Source organism: Diospyros lotus, chromosome 4 (genome assembly GCF_014633365.1).
Source record: "Diospyros lotus cultivar Yz01 chromosome 4, ASM1463336v1, whole genome shotgun sequence".
Taxonomy (NCBI): domain Eukaryota; kingdom Viridiplantae; phylum Streptophyta; class Magnoliopsida; order Ericales; family Ebenaceae; genus Diospyros; species Diospyros lotus.
The window spans coordinates 32,939,782-32,963,243 of record NC_068341.1 but is presented as its reverse complement, the minus strand read 5'-3'; the positions used below and the strand labels follow the sequence as shown (position 1 = coordinate 32,963,243).

Below are 23,462 nucleotides of genomic sequence, written 5' to 3'. Positions count from 1 at the left end.
GGCCTATAAATAGCTCACTTGATTGCATTTGTAAGTGTGATTATTATTCTTGAATCAAAGTTTAGTTGTTTCCTTATAATTCTCTCTTTGAGAATTGTTCTTGTTCTTTCCTCTTTTCTTTAGTATTCTCTCTTGTGATCTTACTTCCTTCATTTCTTCTTTTAAATTCTTATGTCATTTATTATTACTTTATTATTCACCGCCTAAATGGCCGGTTAATTTGTGGTTTTAAATTTCTGCAATTTTAATTCTTGTCATTTAATTGTTCACCGCCTAAATGGACGGTTAGTTTATGCCTTTAAATTTTTGCAATTTTAATTCTTGTCATTTAATTATCTACCGCCTAAATGGCCGGTTAGTTTATGCCTTTAAATTTCTTGTCATTTAAATTCTGTTATTTAAATTATGTCGTTTAAATTCATGTCAATTAATTTTTAAATGGAAATGAGTAGCTAAATCTAATCTTGGGTTAAGGCAAGGACAGTGTCCAACGCCAATGATTCCCAAAGAAACCTGCGCTTTAAATAAGTAACATTAATTTAAATTTCAGTATGAGTGTGTATTAATTATTGAAAAATCACTAGGTTTGGATTGGAGCGTAAGCCTAACTTAGAGCTTTCATGCTATGTATGAGAGTTACTAGAACTGGAAACGCTATCATACCCAAACCCGGATGATTAATTTAGTTGTTTTGTGTATTAATTGCAATTGGATTTATGGTGGTTGCTTAAATTAGAATCCCGCATATCATGTATGGGGATTGCTTAACCTAGAACTATCATCATTTCTAATTGCATTTAATAACAAACCCTCATATCTGAAATTAAATTAATGTTGCTAATCTTTTATGCTAAAATTTGGGAATCAACGGGTTGGCACTGAAATTGTCTTAACTCAAGTACTATCTAATTTTATATTCTCACTTAAAGTATTTATTTCAATTACTGCCTTAATTTATTTCCTAGTATCTGTTGTTTAAAAAACCATAAAAAATCTTGTTGCCAATTTGTCCAAATGCGTGTGTGCTTGTGTGACATTCTTTTTATTTTGCCATAAATAAATCTCTCAGTGGACGACCTGGACTCATTCAGAAAATATAAATTTAAGTTTGGACTACAACTGCACTCGTACACTGACGAGTATAAACCTCTCACTTAAATAAAGAAAAAAATATAAAATTTTTATTGTGTTTTGTTTTGTGTTTTAATTGCAGGGTGGGAGTGCAGCCAATAGCTGGACCGCTAATCATGGTTGTCCCTTCCATTTCCCCCGTCGTTTCTTTTCCTGTCTCGTCTAGAACTTCCGACTTCCTCCCTATGTCCGGCGGGCTTCTTCGAACCGAATGCCTCTTCCCATCGGATCTCCTTTGCAGCTCGCTTATAGAACTCTCCCAGATCTGTAACGGGGGATTTGTAGATGCTCTCATAGAGCTTCCCATCTTTTCGGAGGCCTGCCGGGATGGCCGTCAAGATACTTTCAGCAGAGGGACTTTCGACGTTACTCACCTCGTGCCAGAACCTGGTGATGTAGTCCTTGAGGGACTCGCTCGACCTCTGGAAGACCGTGGCGAGGTGGCATGGAGGAGCGAGCTGCCGCCTCAGTGCCCTGTACTGACCGAGGAACCTCCGCTGTCATTCTTCCCAACTGCCAATGCTGCGAGATGGAAGGCTTCTGAGCCAAGCACGCGGAATGTCTCCCAAGGTCGCGGGGAACAGCCGGCACCTTACCAGTGAGCTAGTGGTCTGCAGGTCCATCTGGACATTGAATGCGCCCAGATGGTCATAGGGGTCGCTGTCGCCATTGTACTGCGGTATGCTTGGAACCTTGAATCTCCTGGGGAGAGCTTCGAGCTCGACTTCTCTCGTGAACGACGTCCTCTCTCCGTAGCCACTACTTTGGCCACGAGCTCCTTGCCGTGCCTCCAACTCCTGCACCCTTTAGAGCAACTCCTCCACGGCTGTGCCCTGGTCCACAGATCGCTGGAGCTGTGGTCGCCTGCTTCCTCTCCCTGGGGAGCAATATAACAGGGGGTCTGTACTCTTGGACCCTGAGTTAGAGGAATTTACTGACCCTTCTGGCGAGGGAACTCTGTCAGCTTCTCCATTTGACGAGAGCCTTTCCTCTCGTGGGTGGCGAGTTCTCCGGGGTGATGGTGGTTCTGGCTGTCTCGGGACTATTTGCGGGTGGGCCCGGGCAAGGGCCCTGACCGCTTCAACGAGCTACCTTACGGTGTTTTCCAGTGCCTCCTGACATTGCTGCCAGGCCTGAATCACCTCTGGTCTGACAGTTGGGGCGGCAGGTTGAGCCGAAGCCCGCAGGGGCACTCCAGCAGTGACACCGGTAATTAGTGGAACCAAAGTTTCCGTTGCTGGGGCAACGGACCCTCTGACAGGCGGATCGTCGTGCTGTTGGTTGTGATGATTTTTTGGCAAATCGACGATTGCATTAGAGATTCGTGCATTCCTTCCTCTTGCCATTGCTTTCGATCAGTGCGGGCCCTCCTTCTAGCGTCAAGATGTTGACGTACGAGAACCGTCAATCGGAGTTCGAGAACCCACAATGCGATAACAGGTGCCAAAGAGTAAGGAACAGAAGCAAAAGAATAAACAAAGAGCACACAAGATTTTTACCTGGTTCGGTCTGAATGATGCCTAGTCCACGACTGTTTTCTGGTTATTCCGGCAGAGTCACAGTATGTAATTCAGTCATCGATCCTTTTACAGTGGCGTATCCTTCTCTATAAATAGAGTCGTGTTGTTTACAATTCAAATCAGTTCTAAGTATGGAAGAAGTCTATTCCGTTGATGGCGTTTTCCTTATCGTTCGAAATATCAGGGATAGGTTCTTTGTCTTCAGGGATTTGAATTACTTCTGATAGGCAGGTGTATATCGCTTTCGATTATCTCGCGGTCTTTTGGTTGTTCTAATCTTTGGCGCGTCTTTCAGCGAAGTTGAAGTCGTGATGTTGTGATGCTGGGATGTTGTTTCGAGCGAGCTCGCTGTCTTCAAGCAACCTGACTTTTTACCGTGAGACTCTTCATTGGTGGTTCTCGATCTCTGGGCCTGGCGGGCCTTTAAGGAATTCCGACCGGCCTATTGGGCCTTGGGTATTTTTGGTTCGCCCTGCAGGACCGGGTCCAGCCTGTTAGCTGATTCCCGGAGATCGCCCATAACAGGTTTAAAAACTCATTGTATGTAAAGGTTTTGGGGTGAACCTTGGTAAAACCCTTGTTATTATCTAGTGATTGAGATTGAAAATCCTTCAAGTGGGAAAACTTGAAGGTAGTGGACTAGGCTGGGTGCCCAACCACTATAAAATACTTGTATACTCATATTTCCTTTCTGTTCTATTATTGTTCTTTACTCAATCTCTTAAAAGGATTCTTGACATAAGTTAAAAATGACTATTTTTGATCAAAACAAACGAGCATTATTGATTATAAGAATTATTGTTTACTCATCATTAAGAAGATTATCTTTTACAAAAGTGAGATTTCAAAACATAAGCTAAAAATTTCAAAATAGTTAAAATCATAAACTTATATGTCAAAATCTATATGTTATATTTCGAAATTTGATCAAACATAAATTTTGATTTCAAAACATAACCAGAATATTTCAAAACCTACATTTCTTTCATTATATAGTGTTCAAAGAAGTCAAATTTTTTTATCTATCCCAATTCACCCCCTTCTTGGGATATAAATTGCCATTAATCAAACTAACATGGATGACCTCTCTAGAAAGAAAATTTGTTAGGGGCGTGGATGAAGATCCCCACACAAACCCTCCGATGCCTAAGTTAGCCTGTCAAAAGTATGGAATAGCTAAATGTAAGAAGGAAATGTGAATGTGAGAGATAACATACCAAATGGGGCGATGACACCCCTATTTATAATGATGGAAGAGGCTACCAAGTGTCGGGCAGTCTGATTTTCTTAGCGAGTAACTTAGAGGTAGTTTTGACTGGGTCTCCCAGGGGCGAGGGCATGCAGGTGCGCAGGCACATGAATGGGCACTAGTGTACTTGTGACAGCCCCAAGTGACCCTCACAGGGCAGATGTGAGCACACCTGTGGCACCATCGAGTGACCCTTACTCGGGGGTGTTGGGGCCTATGCAGGTGGGGATATGGGTGCGGGGTTGGCGGACTCGAGTGTGACACCTCTGAGTGACCCTTACTTAAAGATGCGTTCGCACCCACATTACAGGCGAATGGGTGCACCCCATCTTGTGGCCACAAGGCATAACCATGCTTGAGGGGCCCACACAGTTGTGCGGTCTTGCTAGGGGGACAACCCTCAAACTTATAGCCACATGGCATGGCAAGGTACGGGGGCCCCCCACTTAGCCGCGCCACCCCTACGTGACCCTCACTTAGGGGTGTAGGTGGCAGGCACCCTTGCATGACCCCCCACCCGAGGGGGCCTGACGCTTGGGCTGCCATGCGGGGCGATCTCATCCCTTCAATTTCTTTGCTTATTTTTTGTTAATATATTTTTTCCATTTATTTTGCCAGGCATAACAATTGCTCCGAACTCTTTCTGTTGGGTACCTTAGGAGAAAAAATATTTCGCTTGCATCATTGCTATGTTTTTAATAGGGTATTGTTTTCTTTTAATGGATTTTTATTCTATACCAGTCTTATCCCTTTTCTTGTCTCTCATAGTCATTTTTTGCATTCTAGCTCCTGGGTGTCGCTAAAAAAATAAGGCCTTGGCCTTTCATTTGGCCATTGCTTTGACAACTCTTTCTTGAAAATTCTCTCAAACTTTCTTTGCACTCAAGACTTCCACATGGTACAAGACCTCATCCATGTGCTTGTGATACAGACGAATAACCCTTATCCATAGGCATTTTTGGTCGCATTTGTTGAGAAATTTGTATTTTAATTTCTTGATTTTTTTTAAAAAAACATACTTTCAGTAAATTTAGTTTATTGGTGGTCTTTAAAACATTTTTATATAAATTCTTTTAAATTGGAGAACTTCATGCTCAAATATAGAAATTTGTATTTTGATTTATTGAAAAAATAATTTTTGAAAAACATATTTTCAATGAATTTGGTTGATTAATGATCTCCAAAATATTTTATATAAATTCTTTTAAATTGGAGAACTTCATGCTCACGTATATATATGTTTTTCAAAATAATTAAGCATGGTTTTGTATTGATCAAAGAGTATGAAGCTTGTGAGAAAATATTTTTTGAAAATCGCCCAAGTATAAAAATCCCTTCATAAATTCAATCGAGTATTGCTCATAATGTTTTCAAAATAATCGAGTATTGAAGTGACCCAATCGATTATCATAAGTTCCTACTCGAGTATGCATTGCAAAAACTATATTTCTTAAAAAGTTATAATCTAGTATTGATCTTTCACTACTTGAGTAAGCTTTGGAGATTAATCGAGTATCTCTATAGCATTTAAATCTGGCATATATTAAATCGAGTAAAGCCTATGTTCTAATTGACTAATGTACTTGAATAAATTGAGTAACCATATAGGTTAGTTGAGTGCTTTACACATCTTTTTGTTTCTTTAAAATCAATCGAGTAAAGCTTGTTGTCAATCAACTAATGTTTTGTTTCTGTCAATCGAGTAATTAATTATATGTGTTAGTCGAGTGAAGATTGGGTTGTCTCTAACTAAGTTTTTGGATTTCAAAGTTAATCGAGTATAAAGTATTTGTACTCGAGTGAATGTTTGAATTAGTTGAGTAAGGCTAGTCGAGTAGTTTAGTGATTATTGCATAGTCTTTGTGGCTTATGAATTAGTCAAGTAATGATTTGGTCATATTCGAGTAAGGCTTTTGCATAATCAATTACTCGATTTATCCAATCGATTTAAGTGCTATATTAGTCGAATATCTCTATAACTCAGTCGAGTAATTGTTATCTATTTTTGAAAAATATAGCCGTTAGACGCATTAAATGTTTAATAGTTTCTACTTTTCAGATCATTTAATACATTTCAGACAACATGAGCTTTCTTGAATGAATTAATAAATGTTGTTTAATGTTCATAGAGACAAAAAGTGACAATTGTGAGACAAATGAAACATTGAATTTGAATTTTTCCATCTCAGCTAACATTCAATGCAGGAAATCTATAAATAGAGGATGAAGTTGCTTGGAGAAGGTTAGAAGAATTGATTACAAAACTCTCAAGCACCATTCAAAAAGCTTCTAGCAATCCTTCTCAAATATGTCCTACTTCTCACAAGCTTTCTTTTTGAAAATTTTTCTATGAGAATTTTTAGAGTGTGCTTCATTCAAAAATCTTATAACTCTTTATCAAGAGAAAAACATTTGTGCTTAACTGTTTCATTCATATTTTTCTCTTGAGAAATATTTTCATAACTTTTTGTGAACTTGTAAAAGGTTACTCTTTATCCTTTAAAATGTAGTGGTTGTGGCTTAGCCTTTTTGTGAAAAGCCTCTTGTAAAGGTTACGCCTTATCCTATAAAAGATAGTGGTTCTGGTTGAGCTTGTTTGAAAAAACCAACTGTGTAGGTTTGTAGTTGAGCATGTAAAAACTATAAGGTAATATAATACATCTGTGTGTGTATTTGCAAAATCCTTGGTTGTGAACCAAGGCAGTGGATTAAGCAGTTGAGGCTAAATCACTGTATATACTATGTTCTGCTCTTGTTATTCTTTATTTACAACATTCTTACTTCATTTCCAGTTATTCAAGTTTATTTTTAAAAAATGGTGAAAAAGCTTAATTCACTCCCCTCTTAAGCTAAATTGTATATTAGCATTGAATTCATTTGTCTCGGGTTAAACTTCATCATTTACGTGGTCTTCTCCTTCTTACCTTTGTCATCTTTGTTTAGGCGTTCATCATGAGTTGCAGAAAGAAACGTTATGCCCTCTTCTCCTCTTGCTCCCAACGTATACATATCCTTTGGAAGATGATCCTGGGTGACGGAGAGGGAACTAAACGAGATCCTGTCCCATTTTCATATTCTTAACAACCACCTTATTAGGATCCTTACGTTAGAAGAGTTAGGTACCATTCGGGTAGGAGGCCATGGTTTTGGGGTCTACTTGGCTTTTTTCAGAGTGGGTCTTTGTTTTCCTTTATCTAGCTTTGGCATGGAGTGGTTAGATTATCATTGTACCGTTTCATCACAACTTCATCCCAATGGCTAGGCTCCATTAAGTGGTTTCACCATCCTTTGTCACATAATCAATATACCTCCATCTATCCACTTATTTGGTTACTTTTGACTAAGAAAAGTTGAGTGAAAGGCCGTCTTTTTTTACCTTTCAAAGGATCGTAGGCGTAGCCCATTTTTTCTTAAAACTCCAAAACAATGTGGACTTCCAGTCCTGATGAACCGTGGTCAATCCTTCCCCCAGTTGGAATGCATCGCTCCATTAGTGCTAGGATAACGAGCGGGACCTTTAGAATAAGGAGCTCCCTAACATTGGGACTGCTCGAGCTATCTATTATTGAGTGATAGCAAGATTGTGTGCTCTCAGCCCTTGTCATTTGCTTAACTTGCTCACCTTAGAAAATATTGTAGCTGGAGGTTGGGGGCGTTTGACGAAATGCTAGGGGCGTATGAAAATCTCTTGCGAAAGTATTCCTTGAGGGTGGATAAGGTTGTGCGTCAAAAGAAGCAGATTAAGTCTCTCAAGGCTTGTCAAGACGAGGAGTTCTCTATAGCTCGGGAAAAGGTAGTGAGGGGCTATCATCTTTCGATAAACTGCTAAGAATAGAAAATACGCTAGGGGTTGCTTTACGAAGTATGTGTTAAGCAAGTTCGAAGTTCAAAAAACATGTCATTTGAAGCCAACATGCAAAATGAGAAAGTGAGTTCTAGTTACTAATTAGCAAATCAAAGTGAGTGGTTCTTCTAAAAAAAATCAATTTATTTCTTGTGCATTATTAATCATCGTATTTATTATCTATTATGATGCTTCAAAATGCATGTTATTTGTATTGAACATGTGACCATTGGCTTAATTGCATATGTGTCATTATTTAACTATGATAAAAATAGGAAATTAGTCTAGAGGATTATCTGTATTAACCCCAAAGTGAAAATTAACAGAATGACTGCCATAACTACATCTCGGTTCATGGTTAAAAATATTTGGTGTTGAGCTTCTATGACTATGTTGAGTCACATCTTGCTTATGCATCATGCACAAGATCCCTCACTAAATGATTTAGCATTTAATGTGGTATATTCAAACTTGTCAGGTAAAGACTTGTAAGTTAGTAACAACAAAGGCTAAGATAAGATCCATGAAGGGCTTCCTAGTAGGGGCATTTTTGTAATTTTACATTATGTTGCATCTAGTAATGTTTTCAATTCTAATGATGTAATTCTAGGCCATATATTTTATGGATGTATGTTCAGGATCATATTTTGAATGAAAACATATATTTATATCTTTATGAGGTCACGATCTAAACTACATTCTATGCATTATCCTTATTACTTGTCTTAAATTTTATGGAGGATGTTATGATGTTTTGTTGAGGGGGTAAAAAGGGGATTTTGGGAAAGTGTAATTATTGAAAACAAATCTCGAATTCCTTAAGTCGTAACATGCTTAGAAAGCAAAGTGCTACAATTATTACTATAAAAAACACATAAGCCACTAATTGACCTCCAATCATCTTTAGATCTAGCATAGTCAACATTAGTAAAAACTTCAAGAGTGAGAGAAGTTGCAGGCTTATAATAATGACCATAGAAATTATGCCTTTAAGATATCTCAAGATTCATTTACAAGCCAACCAATTAACATATGTCAGTATTAAAAAAAATTGACTAAATTTATTAACAACAAAGGCTATATAAGGACGAGTATTACAAAGATAATGAAGAGCACATAGAGTGCTATGATAAATAGAAAGAATAAAAAATAATGAGCTAACAATAGAAGTAAGGATTAGTCTAGGAGATAAAGGCGTGGAGTAGGGCTTTGAATCCTTTATCCTAGTTTGAATAAGAGATTTGAAATACATTTGGTTTGGGATAAATAGACCAATGGAATACCAATGAGCTTGAAATTAACTTGCCCAAGGTTTCAAAGAAAACCATGTGTTCGGATTATAAATGAGATGAGTGATCAAAGTAGAATTTAAGCATGTAACAAGGATGTTGTGAACATAAACAAGTAGATAATGAATCTAATCATCATTTCTCTTCACAAATAAAGAATCATTAGAGATATTGTTGAAAACCACAATCAATAAAAGCTTGCTTCAATTTATGAAACTAAACGTGAGGGTCTTGTTTCAAACCATACAATGACTTGTGTAGATGATAAACATGTGAAGGAAATTTGGTATCTTGAAATCCTTCTAGTTGCACCATAAAGACCAATTCCTGAGTATCACAATTGAGAAAGGCATTATCAACATAAAGATTAGCAAGCTATAAGCGAGAGCCAGAGCGAAACTTACTTGAATTGTTAGGGTCTTAACAACTAGACTAAAAATGTTGTTGCAATCAAGACCAATAGTTTGGTGAAACTGATATTTTACTCTTGTGTTTGGTTTTGATAATAAAAAATAAAATCAATTTATTCCCTAAGATGGAGATTTGCACAAACAAGCTTTTAGATTTAAAAGAATTTCCTAAATGATTTCACCAAATTAGTTTTAAATAATTGGATAGTGGATGTTTTTACCTTTAATATAATTTTTCTAAGTCTAGAAGATTAGTACATTATAAGGAGACATTCAAGAAAATGTTTTTATTTTGAAAAACTATCTCCCGGTATTTTGATAGATAGTATTTATTGTTGTTAAAACGATTTTTAATGATTTTTTCAATAAATAGAATGTATGTATTTTGAGAGTGGTAAACTTGCTAAATCCTGAGTTTGTACTAAAACCAAAATTTTATTTTCTTATGGTTATGGATTTTGATTTTTTGGATATTTTTATTAAATCCAAATAGGGGGCACTTTCTTATTTACAAGAAAATGAAGACATTTACTTAAACTAAATAAATGTAAATATGTTGTAATGTATTGTATCTTCTAAATCTTCATCTATTGACTAAGTGCCTTCAAACTGTCAACTAACCCTTCCATCTGTTGATTACATGCTTTCATTCTGTCAACTATCTCATTCAATCTGTCGACTATGTGCCATGCATCTGTCGACTACGCCTAAGCATTTGTCGACTATGTGTTGATATGTCGACTATTATGTTGGTTCTATCGACTACTAAAATCATTCTGTCAACTATTTGTGTGTATGATGTTAGAAATTTTCTTTATGTTTTTGGTGTGTCGACTATGTGAAAGTGTTTGTCGACTATCCGTAGATTTGGTTGATCATTTGTCAACTATGCTTACATATCTGTCAACTATGCCTTAGTTTTATTTGAAAATATAGTCGACTAACCTCTTTAGTCTGTTGACAGTTTGTGTCTTTGACAGTCTCCAACGGGTAGTTTTTCATTCTCTAACGGCTAAAAAATAGCTAGTTTTGAGCAAAGCTTTTAGGAAACCTATAAATACAAATCAAGGAGATCAAGAAGAGGCTAATGGACGGGAACAAGCTCATCTAAATATTACAAATCATTTTATTCGAGCTTTATAAGAGTCTGTGCTTTCATTGTTGTATTTTTCTCTTCAAGGTTTCGTTCTATCATTACAAATTTATTCTTAAGCCTTGTTTTCATTGTGAGAGAACTTGTAACTAAGTTTTAACTCTTAGCTTCTCTCTTTCATTTGTATCACTCTTATTTTCCTAGCTTGTTGTGCTAGAGGATTTGCTCATTGAAGCAAGGGATTATAATACCTAGTTAGGTGCTAGAGGGCTTGCTTGTATAAGCAAGACATTTGTAATTCTCTAGTCTTGAACTAGAGGGCCTACTTGGTTAAGTAGGAGATTTTAGTGAATTATTTGCAAAATTCTTAGTGAGGTAGTGGATTAGACTTGGGTTAAGTCGAACCACTATAAATCCTTGTGTTTTCTTGTGCTTGTGTTCTTTGATCTATTTATCTTTTCAAGCATTTCATTATTTCTCACTTGGTTAATATATTTATTTTTATAAACTTACATTTGTCATTTTATATGCTTTACTAAAACCTCAATTTGTATCAAAAAAAATTTAAAGTTTAATTAAAATTTTAAATTACCCAATTTACCCCCTTCTTGGGTGTGTGCCATATGATTTCAAAGCTATCAGAAACCCCTTAGCAACCAATTGAGTTTTATACTTGAGAATGGTACCAGTAGGATTATACTTGATATGAAATATCGGTTTGTACCCAACTTCATTCATGTTAGTAAGTATAAGGAACCAAAGATCATATATGTTTAGGTTGAAGAACTTTACACTCATCCATCATAGTTGTAAACCATTTGGGATTCGAACATGTTACAAGGACAGAGGAAGGTACTTCTTTAGTAAGACATACAACTAGTAAAACATAATTGTTAGTGTACACCTTTGGCTTGAAAATACCAACCTTGGCTCAAGTAATCATACAATGAGTGTTTTGAATAGGTGCAAGAATATGAGTAGGAGAAAGAATGGAGGGATTAATAGGAGAAGGATAGGAAAATAAGTTGAAATTAAAAAAAAGATGAATGAGGAGTTGTAGGTGTAGGAAATTGAGGAGATAAAAAAATGATCCACAAGGAGATGATTGAGAGGGAAAGAAACAAGTGGTAGATGAATAATAAGGAGAAGTGACGGTAGTAGGTTTAGAAAAGGAAAAAAAGAGTTGAGTGTAAGAAAACTCGATCTTATTAAAGTCAAGATGACAAGAAAGATGACAAGAAATATAAACTCTGTCAATAGAATGAAGACACTTTTAACCCTTATGGTGCAAACTATAACCAAGAAATATACATTTGGAGGAAAGCAAATCAAACTATGAGAATTATAGTATCTAAGATAAGGAAAATAAGAACAACCAAATTTACTAATATTCATGGTATATCGATACTTGTATAATTTAGATTAAAGTAATATTTTTTATTCAATCTTATCTCAAATTTTAAAACAAATTTAATACGTATGATATATCAAGCAAATAATATATATATATATATAAAAATTTATACAATATTTTCAACTTCATCCATAAATACATATAACATAGATACACCATAAAATGTTTCCAAGAAAAATAATATCATTATCTAAACAGATTAAAGTATAAAACATCACAAACTAAATTAAAGTCATTTTTTAAAGGTGTTCGGACACCATGAAGGATAAACTCTAGATTTTATCTTTCCTACTTTAAACATTAAATAAACATAACAATAAAAACATATATAAGAAAATACATTTTTTGGGGTAAATTTTATAGATTACCTTAAAATTGATTTAAACTCTATTGTCAATTTATATGATTTTAGAATTATGACATTCTTATGTTATCAGTGTCTAACAACATAATATTTATTTGACACGAACAAATTAAGAAGGGCATGAGCTGGCACGGAGGGAGGAGGGTACCAAGCTCTCATCCCCAATAACTAGCGTCGGACAACATAGTCTTGCTGGGCGAACATGATAGTACTCTTTCAAATTAACACACTTCCTTTGGATTTTATTACTGTGGCCTAACTTTCCTTCACTGTTAATAGATATCTTTGTTAAGGGAGATAAGAGTCTGAGAAGCTTATCAATGCACTGCATCTCTCTCTCTCTCTGCTCTGTAAACGATTTGGGTTTGGAAGGACGAAATTCATAACAGCGAGTTCAAAAACTGTAAATCCGTAAACGTGGCAGAAGATATAATTTGTAAGGGCATGGCATGGAAAGAGACAGAACTGAAGGGAGATTGGTCGTTGGGATGGGATGGAAGCTGGCTTGACTTCCCTACCACAAAGCGACAAATGGTATTATGGTAGTGGGTAGGTAGTAGGTGGGTAAATGAGATGAGCTGTAATTTGTGCGGCATCCATCTTGGATCCTCCCATCCTCTACGGTTGGGCTGGGGCTGACCAAAGAAAGAGTCACTCCCGCCTAATCCAAAACTAAGCTAAACTTGTGGTCCAGAAACGAAAGAAATCAAAGAGAGAATCCAACCGTTAGGTCGATAGAGAGATTACAAAATAATAAAAAAATAAAAAGAAAAATCATTTTCCTCATATTGATATTGCCCGGTAAGCGACGACCATCCCTGGATGGATCCATCGATCTTCACGTTGTAACGAGGAAGACTGTCCTACGTTGATAAACCAAGACTTTTTGCACCTTCCCCAGTCGCCTTATTCGTCGCCTGTGATCGATCAAACAAACAAACAAACAAATTGTCCTCTCTCTCTCTCTCTCTCTCTCTCTCTGTGTGTGTGTGTGTGTGTACAAGCACAGTACATGGGCAGTTCAACTTCATTTACAGTCAATAGAGCACATGAGCTGTCTCAGTCGCTATAAATATCCCACTGCCCCCCTTCATAATTGTTGTACTCTCTCTTTCCAGAGCAAACAAGAAGATACTTATTATTGCGCTCTCTCCCTGTTGTGTTTGTCTTTGGGGTTTTGGAACAATCGCAATCTGATCGGAGGAAGCAAGATATGGCGGATCAGGAAGGAATTAGCAGCACTAGCGAAGCGGTAAGTGGACCAGTTCACCGGACCCTTCTCATCTCCGCCGGCGCCAGTCACTCTGTCGCCCTCCTTTGTGAGTCTCTTTCTCCCCTCTCTCTCAGAAGCTTCTTTCTCTACATCCATCATGTGTATATATGTGGATGTATATGTGAGTTTACTCATTTTGTGAAGTGGGTCTGAGAATTTGTGTTCTAATTTTGGGTCTTGATCTCGCGCTTTGAATAGTTTGTTCATTTTAGGGGAATTTGAGTTGTTAGCAGAGCCGGTCCTGGGATTTTTAAGGCCCAGGGCAAATTTTATCAAATGTGCCCTTTTATATAAATTAAATAAAAAATAAAAATTATTAATTAATTAATTTTATTAAAATTATAAAAATTTACAAAAGATAAGAAATAATACTTTGGGACTTCATTAAAATCTTGTTTGGGAAAAATTTAATCGGATAAAACTTCAAATGAAGGAAAAAGAATACCCCGTATTGTAAACATTGCATTAAAAAACAAAAATTACATATTTGAGTTTACATACTTGTTCCTGAATCTCCATAAACATTTCTTGATTTGATCAATCTTCCTTTCATCTTCCACAATTAACCGAAGCAAAAAAAATCATCAAATGTACCTACAAAATAAAAATAACAATGAAATCTCAACCACAAAACATCATTTAAAATGTCTTCTTGTTGCGCTTTTATATGCAAAATCATCAATTATACTATCATATTTAATGTTTTCTAACATATCCTTTTTAATGCATAATATCGCTAATCCATTTAGTCTATCTTGAGTCATGGTGGTCCGCAAGTAAGATTTTAATAATTTTAATTTAGAAAAACTTCTTTCAGCAGATGCCACAGTCACAGGTATAGTCAATAATACCCTATAAGCAACCATTACATTAGGAAACATATCCACACTCTTTACAAACTCAAGAATTTTAATGGATGTCCATGGTTTATCTGTTTCATATGCTTCTTTTGGTAACATCACTTGCAACACCTGTAATTCTGAAAATAAGTCTCTTGCATCAACATCAGAAACATCACCATGTTTTAAAGCATTTTCAAGATTCACACAAAAGCTTTTCAATTCATCATCATGAAACGAAGTCAACTTTACAGCATCAAATAAGAACCCAAAAATAGATTCAAAACAATGCAATTGTTCAAACCTACTCTTCAGTTCACCAAGAGCAATATCCACTATAACAAGAAAATAATCAGTTCTAAATGATTCTTCAGCTGATTGTTGTTCCCTATCACTATTGGAAACCTCATCAAAATGCCTTTTTCTACAAACTTGACGTTTTTTGGGAAATACAGGCTCAATTCCCATATCAAGGGAAATTTCTTTAGCATCAATCATAGCAGAAATAAACCCATTTATTCTATAGTTTTCAAAAAATAAAACAAGTCCTTCTAATTGCCTTACAGCAGCATCAAGACGCATGTCTTCAGATTGTAATTTTTTACTAACTAAGTTAATTTTATGTAAAATGTCATGCCAAATAACCAAACTTAATATAAATTCAAAACTTGAAAGCTCTCCTGATGCTAAACTTTGAGCATCCCTACTCAATTTGGCATCTTCACTAATTTCTGTTAATTTAAATAAAGCTTCTCTGATTTGGGAAACTTGAGATTTTATTGCTTTGACACTTTCAATATGACTTTCCCAACGTGTAGTTGACAATGATTTCAAAGTCAAACCATCTATGTAATCAAGTAACACATTCCATCGTTTTGTTGAATTAGAGAATACCGTATATATGCATTGACATGCTCCAAAAAAAGATTTTGCTTTAACACTTGAATTTGCCATATTACAAACTATTAAGTTGAGACAATGAGAACCACATGGCATGTAAAATGCTCTAGGATTTATATCAAGTAATCTTTTTTGTACACCTAAATTTTTTCCTTTCATATTAGAGCCATTGTCATAACCTTGTCCCCTCACATCATCAATATTAAGTGTAAGGGACTCAATTACATTTTGCAATTCATTAAAAATTCCTAATCCAGATGTATCTTCCACATTTAAAAACTCTAGAAAGTACTCTTCTATATTTATTGGAGTACTTGAAACATCGACACACCTCAATATTAAAGTCATTTGTTCTTTGTGACTTGCATCAGGAGTACAATCAAGAATGACTGAAAAATATTTAGCCGTTTTTATTTTTTCAATGATTGCATGTTTAACATTTGATGCTAAAATAGCTATCAACTCATTTTGAATTTTATGACTAAGATAATGATAATGAATCTTTTTATCTTGAATGAGTTGAAAATGGTGTTGCATTACTGGATCAAACTCTGCAATCATTTCAAGTATGCCTAAAAAGTTACCATTACCATCTTCATAAATTTTTTCATTTGTTCCACGAAAAGCTAAATTATGTGTAGCAAGACATTTAACAACAGCAATGATTCTGACAATAACATTTTTCCAGTGTAGTGTATCTTTCTTGATTAACTCTTGTAATTCTATATCAATTGTTTGATTTGTTTTCAATCTGATTTGCAATTCAATACAAGACCTCAAGTTAGTGAGGTGTTCAATACTGCTTTCATGTTGTTTAAGCTTCTCACCAAGATGTTTCCAATCTCTAGTTCCTTCACTAGTTAACTGACTTCTAGAATTCATTGTTTTAAACAACTTACAACAGAAACAAAACACTCTATCCAACTCCTTTGAGTACACTAGCCATTTTCGATCCTTAGTTTCCCCATTTGGTAACATACGAATATAATAATTTGAAGAAAAATGTCTATTGTGTTCGTCCATGGGGAATTTGAAATTAGTTTCTCTTATGGGACCTTTTTCTACAAGTAAATCTCTCATTTTTGCATCAAGATTATCCCAAACTCGTGGATCATAAATGTTCAAATCAAATCTTGTTTCAGGACATTCATTTTCATTTTCATCTTGATCACCAATTTCTTCATTCCCTTCATTCTCATTTTCTACTAATTCTTCCAATTGAATTGGTTGTTCACATTCATTTGGTAAATCTTCATCTAAATTTTCAAGTGAAGTATTGATTTGTTTAACAAAATATTTATTCAAAGATCCTCTTAAACTTTGAGCAATTTCTTCTTCTTTTTTCTTTCTTTGTCTCTTGAGATTTCCGGAAAGTTGTTTCTTAGGAAACATTTTTTAATTTTTATAATAAACACAACACAATAAAAAAAATAAAACTAATTAACAAAGAACAATAAAACCTGGATTTTGAGCATATTTTCTTCCACTTGAAACTTCCAATTATAAAGAACAAGAATCCCAATCAAGTTTTCTGTTGAATCAAATAATAAAGAAGAATAAGTCAAATGCATTCAAAATAATTCAAATATAAACAATAAACATAAGTTCAATAATACAGTCAAATAAATATAAACATAAATTTCACAATGCATTCAAACAAACCTATGAATTAAATTAATAAATCTGTAAGTAAATAAAAGAATAGTAAATTGTCAATAACGAGTGTTCATAATTTATAATTTTCAAAACAAAGCTAAAATTTCAAATTAGCTATTAACTTTAAGATATTCATAGGCCTTAATGCAATAATATATTATATAATATATTCCAATGTACACACATATAATTCCAATGTATATACAATTATATATTATATACACATTACACTTATATAGTCACAAAACACACACTGCACACACATATAATATTATACAGTCACGCTCACGGAAAACACACACACATACAATATATACAGTTGCAGAATACACACACATACAATATATATATATATATACAGTTGCAGAGAACACAAATATACAGATACAGTGTAATAGTAATATATATATATATATATATATATTAAATGACACCAACTTCAATAGTTCAACTTCAACTTCAACGACTGGCCACAAGCTTAATTAATGCTCTAATCATCAGCTTATAGCAAATAATAATAATAATGGGTTTAACTAATATGATTTAAATACTCCTAACAACCAATCAAAGTTCAAACCCAGGAAGCCATGACACTGATTTCATCATCTTTGCTTCCTCTTTTATGCATTTATCAACTTGCTACCCTATTGCTTCTCTAATATATATAAAGAACAGAATATATATAGATGAAAATACTCACTAAAATGAAGCAGCAACTTAACCGAGTGTGTGTCAGCAGTGAAGGAGAAATAACCAGCAAAATGAAGAACAATGAAGGAGAAATAACCAGCAAAATGAAGAAGAGAAATAACCAGCAAAATGAAGAACAGTGAAGGAGAAATAACTAGCAAAATGAAGAAGAAGAAGAAGAAGAAGAAGAAGGGAGGAAAAATGAGCATTGGGCAGAGTTTCAACTTTTAGGTTGCGTGAGAGGGCCGCGTTGGCAGAGCAATTTCTGCTGTTTTTTTTTTTTTTTTAATATACATATATATTCATAAATTTATAAAGGAATTTGGGCCCCTTTCAATTATGGGCCCCGGGCTGTAGCCCCAGTGGCCCTGGCCCAAGGCCGGCCCTGGTTGTTAGTTCTTGCTCATTGCTTCAGGATTTGTCTGTGACATTAAGCTGGTGTTTCTAGTAGGTTCTGATTCAAAGCGGTAGTTGTTGGACAATTGAGGGTTGTTCAGTCCTTCTGGTTAACAGTTTGCGTGCATAATTGGTTTGATAAATAAAGAAAGAAACCTTGAAATATTGTCACATGCATTTTTGAAAATCATTCTTCTGATTGTTGTTCGATACAATTTCAGTAAATGAAATAAGAAAGTTTCCAGTTGTACTCTACAGGGGAAGCTTCAATAGAGCTAACTTTCTCCAAAAGCGCAATGTGGCATGATCTTATGTTTGTTCTGGTTTTTCTTCCTATATCTTAAGCTATAACTGAAAGCAAACACAAAGTGGCTATTAATGGTAAAATAGTAGGTCGATAAAAAATTTGGGTCCTCAAATAATTCATCATTTTATTAGATTTTTATTTAATAATTCGATCCATAATTTTATTTTTCCAAAACCTTCCTATTGCCTTTATGTACATGTCATTAAGGATATGTACATGGAGCATAAACACAGGTAAGAACACGAGGGAGAGATACTAAGGCTTTTCCAATTAGATTACATCAAGGATCAAATTTAATCCCTTACTTATTTGCCCTAATAATGAATGAACTTACTAAATATACCCAGGTGGAGATGCCTAGATGTGTGCAATTTGCAAATGACATTGTGTTGGTGAGTGAGATAAAAGAGCGAACGACAGTTAAGTAGATGGAAAAGCAAACATATGGAATGTAAGTTTATTAAAAGTATAAATGTGGCTGATGTTAAGGTAAAATTAGAAGATTAAGTCATACTAAGAAAATATTAGTTTAATTATCTAAAAAGATAGAGAAATTAATAAGGATGGAGCCCATAGAATTAGAAATGCTTCCGATGTTTTGTGTGATAGTATGATTCCGATAAAAGTAAAAGGAAAATTCTATAATTAGCAAAAAAAGAGGAAAATTTTATAAGTAACTATAAGTTGTTTTGTTGTTGGCACAGGATGTTGGGCAATGAAACACACAAATATGTGCAAAATATGAGCATAATGGAGATGGATGTACGTCTAATCAAGAAAAAATAAAATTAGAAGTGTGGTTATTTGTAATAAGATTGGGGTGGCTCCCAACTACATGAGACATGAAAATGGTTTTGGTTATATGTGAGAAAAAGACCAATAGAGACTTATGCGAGGAGAATGGACGGAACAGAATGAAAGGGGTCTTTAGCCAAAAAGGTATAGGAAGACTAAGAAAAATTGAATAGTGACACTGAGTCATAGTTGTCTAAAGCGCTAGGCACAATGAGGTAACAAGGGTGCTTGGAGCTTGAGGTGTGAGGTGTGAGCTCCAAGCACATGATGTGCACATTTATTCCAAAAAAATTATAAAATAGTTATATACCAATATTTTTCATATATACCTAGAAAGAGGTAAATACAAACTCATACAATCATGAATAAGTGCAAACTCATATTTCCATTGTTCATTTATTTAAAAAAAATGCAAACTCATACAATCATGAATAATAAATAACTAACACTAATAATTAACAACTATTCTTAGTTCAACGGAGTACTGGAACTTTAAAGCATTAATATGAAGCATTGTTTCAATCTCAAGTTTCACTTTTAAGTAGAAAAATTCATAACAAAAAGAGCAAGTAAATGAAATATGTCAAAAGTTACACATTGCACTATTTTCTCAATCCTCATCAGATTCAAGTTCAAAATCTTCTTCCTCTTCATTTTCTTCATGGAATGATTCAATATTTTCTTCATCCAAATCCTTCAAATTAGGCTCCTGCTCATCTATGAGTTGCAATGGACTGGACCTAGATGAAGCAACACTCTCTCTTTATGATGATGAAGCCGAAGCAACATGTGACTTTGATCTTGTTTAATTGATGGATCATTGACACCAGAAGCCCTAACAACATCATCCCATGTCAAAGACTCATCTCCAGAAACGAATCGTTATTAGAATTATCTTTCATCCTTCTAATTAACCACTCATTACTATCATCAATGTCATTCAAAAGAATGGGAACAATAGTATCACGCCTATTGAATTGACAATCCAATGCTCGATTGTACTTGACAAAAACCAGATTATTTAGGCGCTCTTGTGCAAGCCTATTTCTCCTTTTCCTATGAAGCTGCATAAATTTTTTTAAAAGAAACTTAAAAGTATAACTATAAGTTATTGACTGAAGAAAAATAAAAAACACAACCAAATAGGTAATGGTGATCTCTTACATGCTCAAACATCAATTTCTGTCGCAACTTGAAGCACTGCATGTGAGACTTGAAACCCTAACATCAAACTTTTACAAGATTGGAGTTGATGATCCATACATAGCCACCACTCGGCTGTTTATTAAAGAAACTCTAATTTATAAAACTTTTTTGAAAAAATAAAAAAATAATTAGAAAAGCAATTTGGATATTACCTGGTGATTTTTTATTCCTTTGCCTTTCAGCCATCTCTTTTCCAAAATGGCCTTCTGCATTTCTATACTTGTCTAGCTCATCAGAAATTTTGTCTTGCAACTCAATTCTTGGCACCAACCTTTGGAGACGAGCCCAACCCGGTGTCAACACCTGGCTCGTCCGACGTGTTCAATGTTGGCAGCAGGATCATCCGATAGTACGTGGGATGCCACGTCTGCAGGGACATGATCAACAGGTTCCGTGTGGTTTTATTAGGTTTAGGGACTAGGACGGTGAGATGTCCGGTTGGTATAGTAATTTGTTGGATAATGCACTTATGGTGTACTTGGTGTGGGAGAATAGGGACGAGGGTGGGATTAGTGCTGTAATTAACATTTTATGATCAATAAAACAATGGAATTTGTTACACCGTATTTCACATTTTAATTTTTAAACCCTAAACCCTTAACAATTAACTCCTTAATGAAGAGTGGGATGCGTAGCATTTAATGCACCATTCTCACAGAGACATAATTAACAATTAACATTCCTATTCAATCATAATAAAATTAACATTAACACTTAACAGGGTTGGGTTACACAAACAGTTCATCCCAACCACATTAGATGGGCTTGGCCATGCTGGCATTTTGGTTCATCCTTGTTTCTTGCTTGGTGATGAAGTTATGGGATGCTTGTACTGTGAAGGCTCCGAGGTGTCCAAGCTGCTTTGTGATTAGCTGGATGGTGTCGGAGTGGGCCGAGCCCACTTCGAAAACGGACAGGCCCGAGTCTAACTGGGCTGGACCAATGACAAATGAGGTCCTTTTATGGCCCAGGTCGGGCTCGTCATGGAGGTCCTGTCGTGAATTTTTGAACGAGCCCATCCCAAACCACTTGTTGCCGTCATGGTTGATGCCGTCCGACACAGTGCGGGGGCTTTCTTCTCGACGTACCCGTAGTGCCAGACATCTACGTCTTCCATAGTGAATCGGTCCATGAAGACTGTTATCTCCGATGGCCGAAATGGTATCTCTCCGATGACCTTGGTTGTCGTGAGTTTCAGGCGTGCCTTGATCTTGTAGAAGTGGGTCGTAGTCCCGATGTTGGAATTTTTCAGCTGGTAGGTGGCATTCCACGGGCACTCCTTCTCTTTTATGGAGGCATTACGAGTTCCCGTAGTACTTTAGGTTTGTTGAGTAAGTGATGGAAAATACAAATTTCGCTTGCTTCGTGTCTTCTTTGGTGACTAGGTTGTCGCGGACAATGATGCGCATCGTTCCCAATGCGTTGTGCGGGCACTGGGGTATGTATTGTATGGTGTAGGCGTCGATGAGCATGGACAGCTTGCGCAATTTTTAAAACATTTGATCCGCTATAGACGGGAATACTAGTTTGATCGGATTGGGCGTTGACGTGGCAAGGGGTCGAATTGTTATCGAGGAGCGTTCTCCGTTGATGTGGTCGTCGATGGGGATCTCCATTTTGATGCGCATCACTTCTGGTTATCGCTGGGAGTGCCTTTATCTTGCTTTGTGTGGCCGGGGTCGTTTTGATCCCTGGTGGCAGTGATAGTCTTGTAAATGAGAAGTGACACTGATTGGCTCCCCCTCACAAAATTCCCTGTAATGGGGGTAACTGGGGTCACTTTTATAGTGCTCCTTTGTAGTGGCCCTTTAATATTACAAGGGCCTCTACCCTCCGTTTTTGTTTGCCACGTGGCGAATGTCGGTTGGTCTACTTGTCGCTCATTGGTTTGGGTGGCTAAAAGTCGCGTTTGGAGTACAACTGACGTGAACTTTGCGCATTTACTATAGTAAATGCCTTGTGTAAAGGGGGTTGTACTTGGGGGAGAAAAATAGTTTGTTAGGAAGCACATGCGGGGCCCACACGTCTTTGAGAAAGAGGGTGAACTTATACTTTGTGGGACCCACCCGTGAGTTAAAATAGGTTAAGTGGGAAAATGCAACATTTAATAGGGATTCAAAATTCAAATTTAAAATTTAAAATTTAAAATTTGGAGAGTGATATCTCCAGAAGGAATTACACGTACCAGAAGGTACTTAGCACTAAATGATAGAGAAGTTTTTGTAGCCCACCTACTATGTTTAATGAGTTTAGTTGGAAATTTATTAGGTGAGCTTTAATACGTACTATACGCATTGGCCATCTGGTACGCATTGAGCCAGAGGAGGAGAAAGAGGAATATGCATCTGAGGACAGGCTAGAGTATCAATTCGGGGTAGCTGTGTTGGTCTGAGAATGCCCTCTTTCGGAATTAGAAAGAGATCCTACCCCGTTAAGAAAAGATGTGTGCTTCCCAGGAGGTTTGTTGTGGTAAATGTACCGCACGTGTCATTCTATTGGTGTCGTAGATGTGTCAGTGGGATCAACGATAAGAGGATCTGCCCTTCGAACTTGGTGATGATGGGGGCCCCATACTCGGATTATTTGAACTATCCTTTGCTAGGCTCGGTGTGAACGAGCGGTGCATTTACCGCAACAAACCTCCTAGGAAGCACACCCCTTCTCCTAAGGGGGTAGGATCTCTTTCCAATTCCAAAAGAGGGCGTTCTTGGACCAACACGGCTACTCGAACCGCCACTCCGATCCGTTGTCGAATGCATATTCCTCTTCATCCTCCTCTGGCTTAATGCATACTAGACGGTCCACACGTATAGTACGTATTAAAGCCCACCTAATAAATGTCTAACTAAGCCCATTAAACATGATAGGTGGGCTATGAGTATTTCTTTATCATTTAGTGCTAAGTATCTTCTGGTACGTGTACTTCCATATGAAGATATCACTCTCTGAATTTTAAATTTTGAATTCCCATTAAATGTTGTGCTTCGCACTTAACCTATTTTAACTCATGGGTTAGTCCCACAAAGTACAAGGTCACCCTCTTTCTCCAGGACGCGTAGACCTCGCATGCGCTTCCCAACAAACTA

General features: G+C 36.1%; 2 protein-coding genes across 3 annotated transcripts in view; one reads left to right on the top strand and one right to left on the bottom strand.

Moving 5' to 3' along the window:
* The first annotated feature begins 13,000 nt into the window (after window positions 1-13,000).
* Window positions 13,001-23,462, top strand: part of LOC127800255 (ultraviolet-B receptor UVR8) — a 63,846-nt gene continuing 53,384 nt past the window's right edge. The window contains exon 1 of one of the 2 annotated variants that reach the window (XM_052334766.1): window positions 13,001-13,633. In XM_052334766.1, coding sequence (XP_052190726.1) covers window positions 13,528-13,633 — 106 coding nt within the window. In that variant the 5' untranslated portion in view covers window positions 13,001-13,527. The remainder of the gene's footprint in view (window positions 13,634-23,462) is intronic. The other variant, XM_052334765.1, reaches the window with a different exon arrangement.
* On the bottom strand, window positions 14,208-17,845 carry LOC127800254 (uncharacterized). The gene is made up of 2 exons (XM_052334764.1): window positions 17,683-17,845; window positions 14,208-16,857 (listed from the first exon to the last, which is right to left on the bottom strand). The coding sequence occupies exon 2, from the start codon at window positions 16,716-16,718 to the stop codon at window positions 14,223-14,225; it is 2,496 nt and encodes an 831-aa protein (XP_052190724.1). The 5' UTR covers window positions 16,719-16,857; window positions 17,683-17,845; the 3' UTR covers window positions 14,208-14,222.

What these genes read in the sequence shown, in the direction of transcription:
- LOC127800254 (XM_052334764.1), bottom strand. Translation starts at nt 16,718, where the DNA reads ATGTTTCCTAAGAAACAACTTTCCGGAAATCTCAAGAGACAAAGAAAG.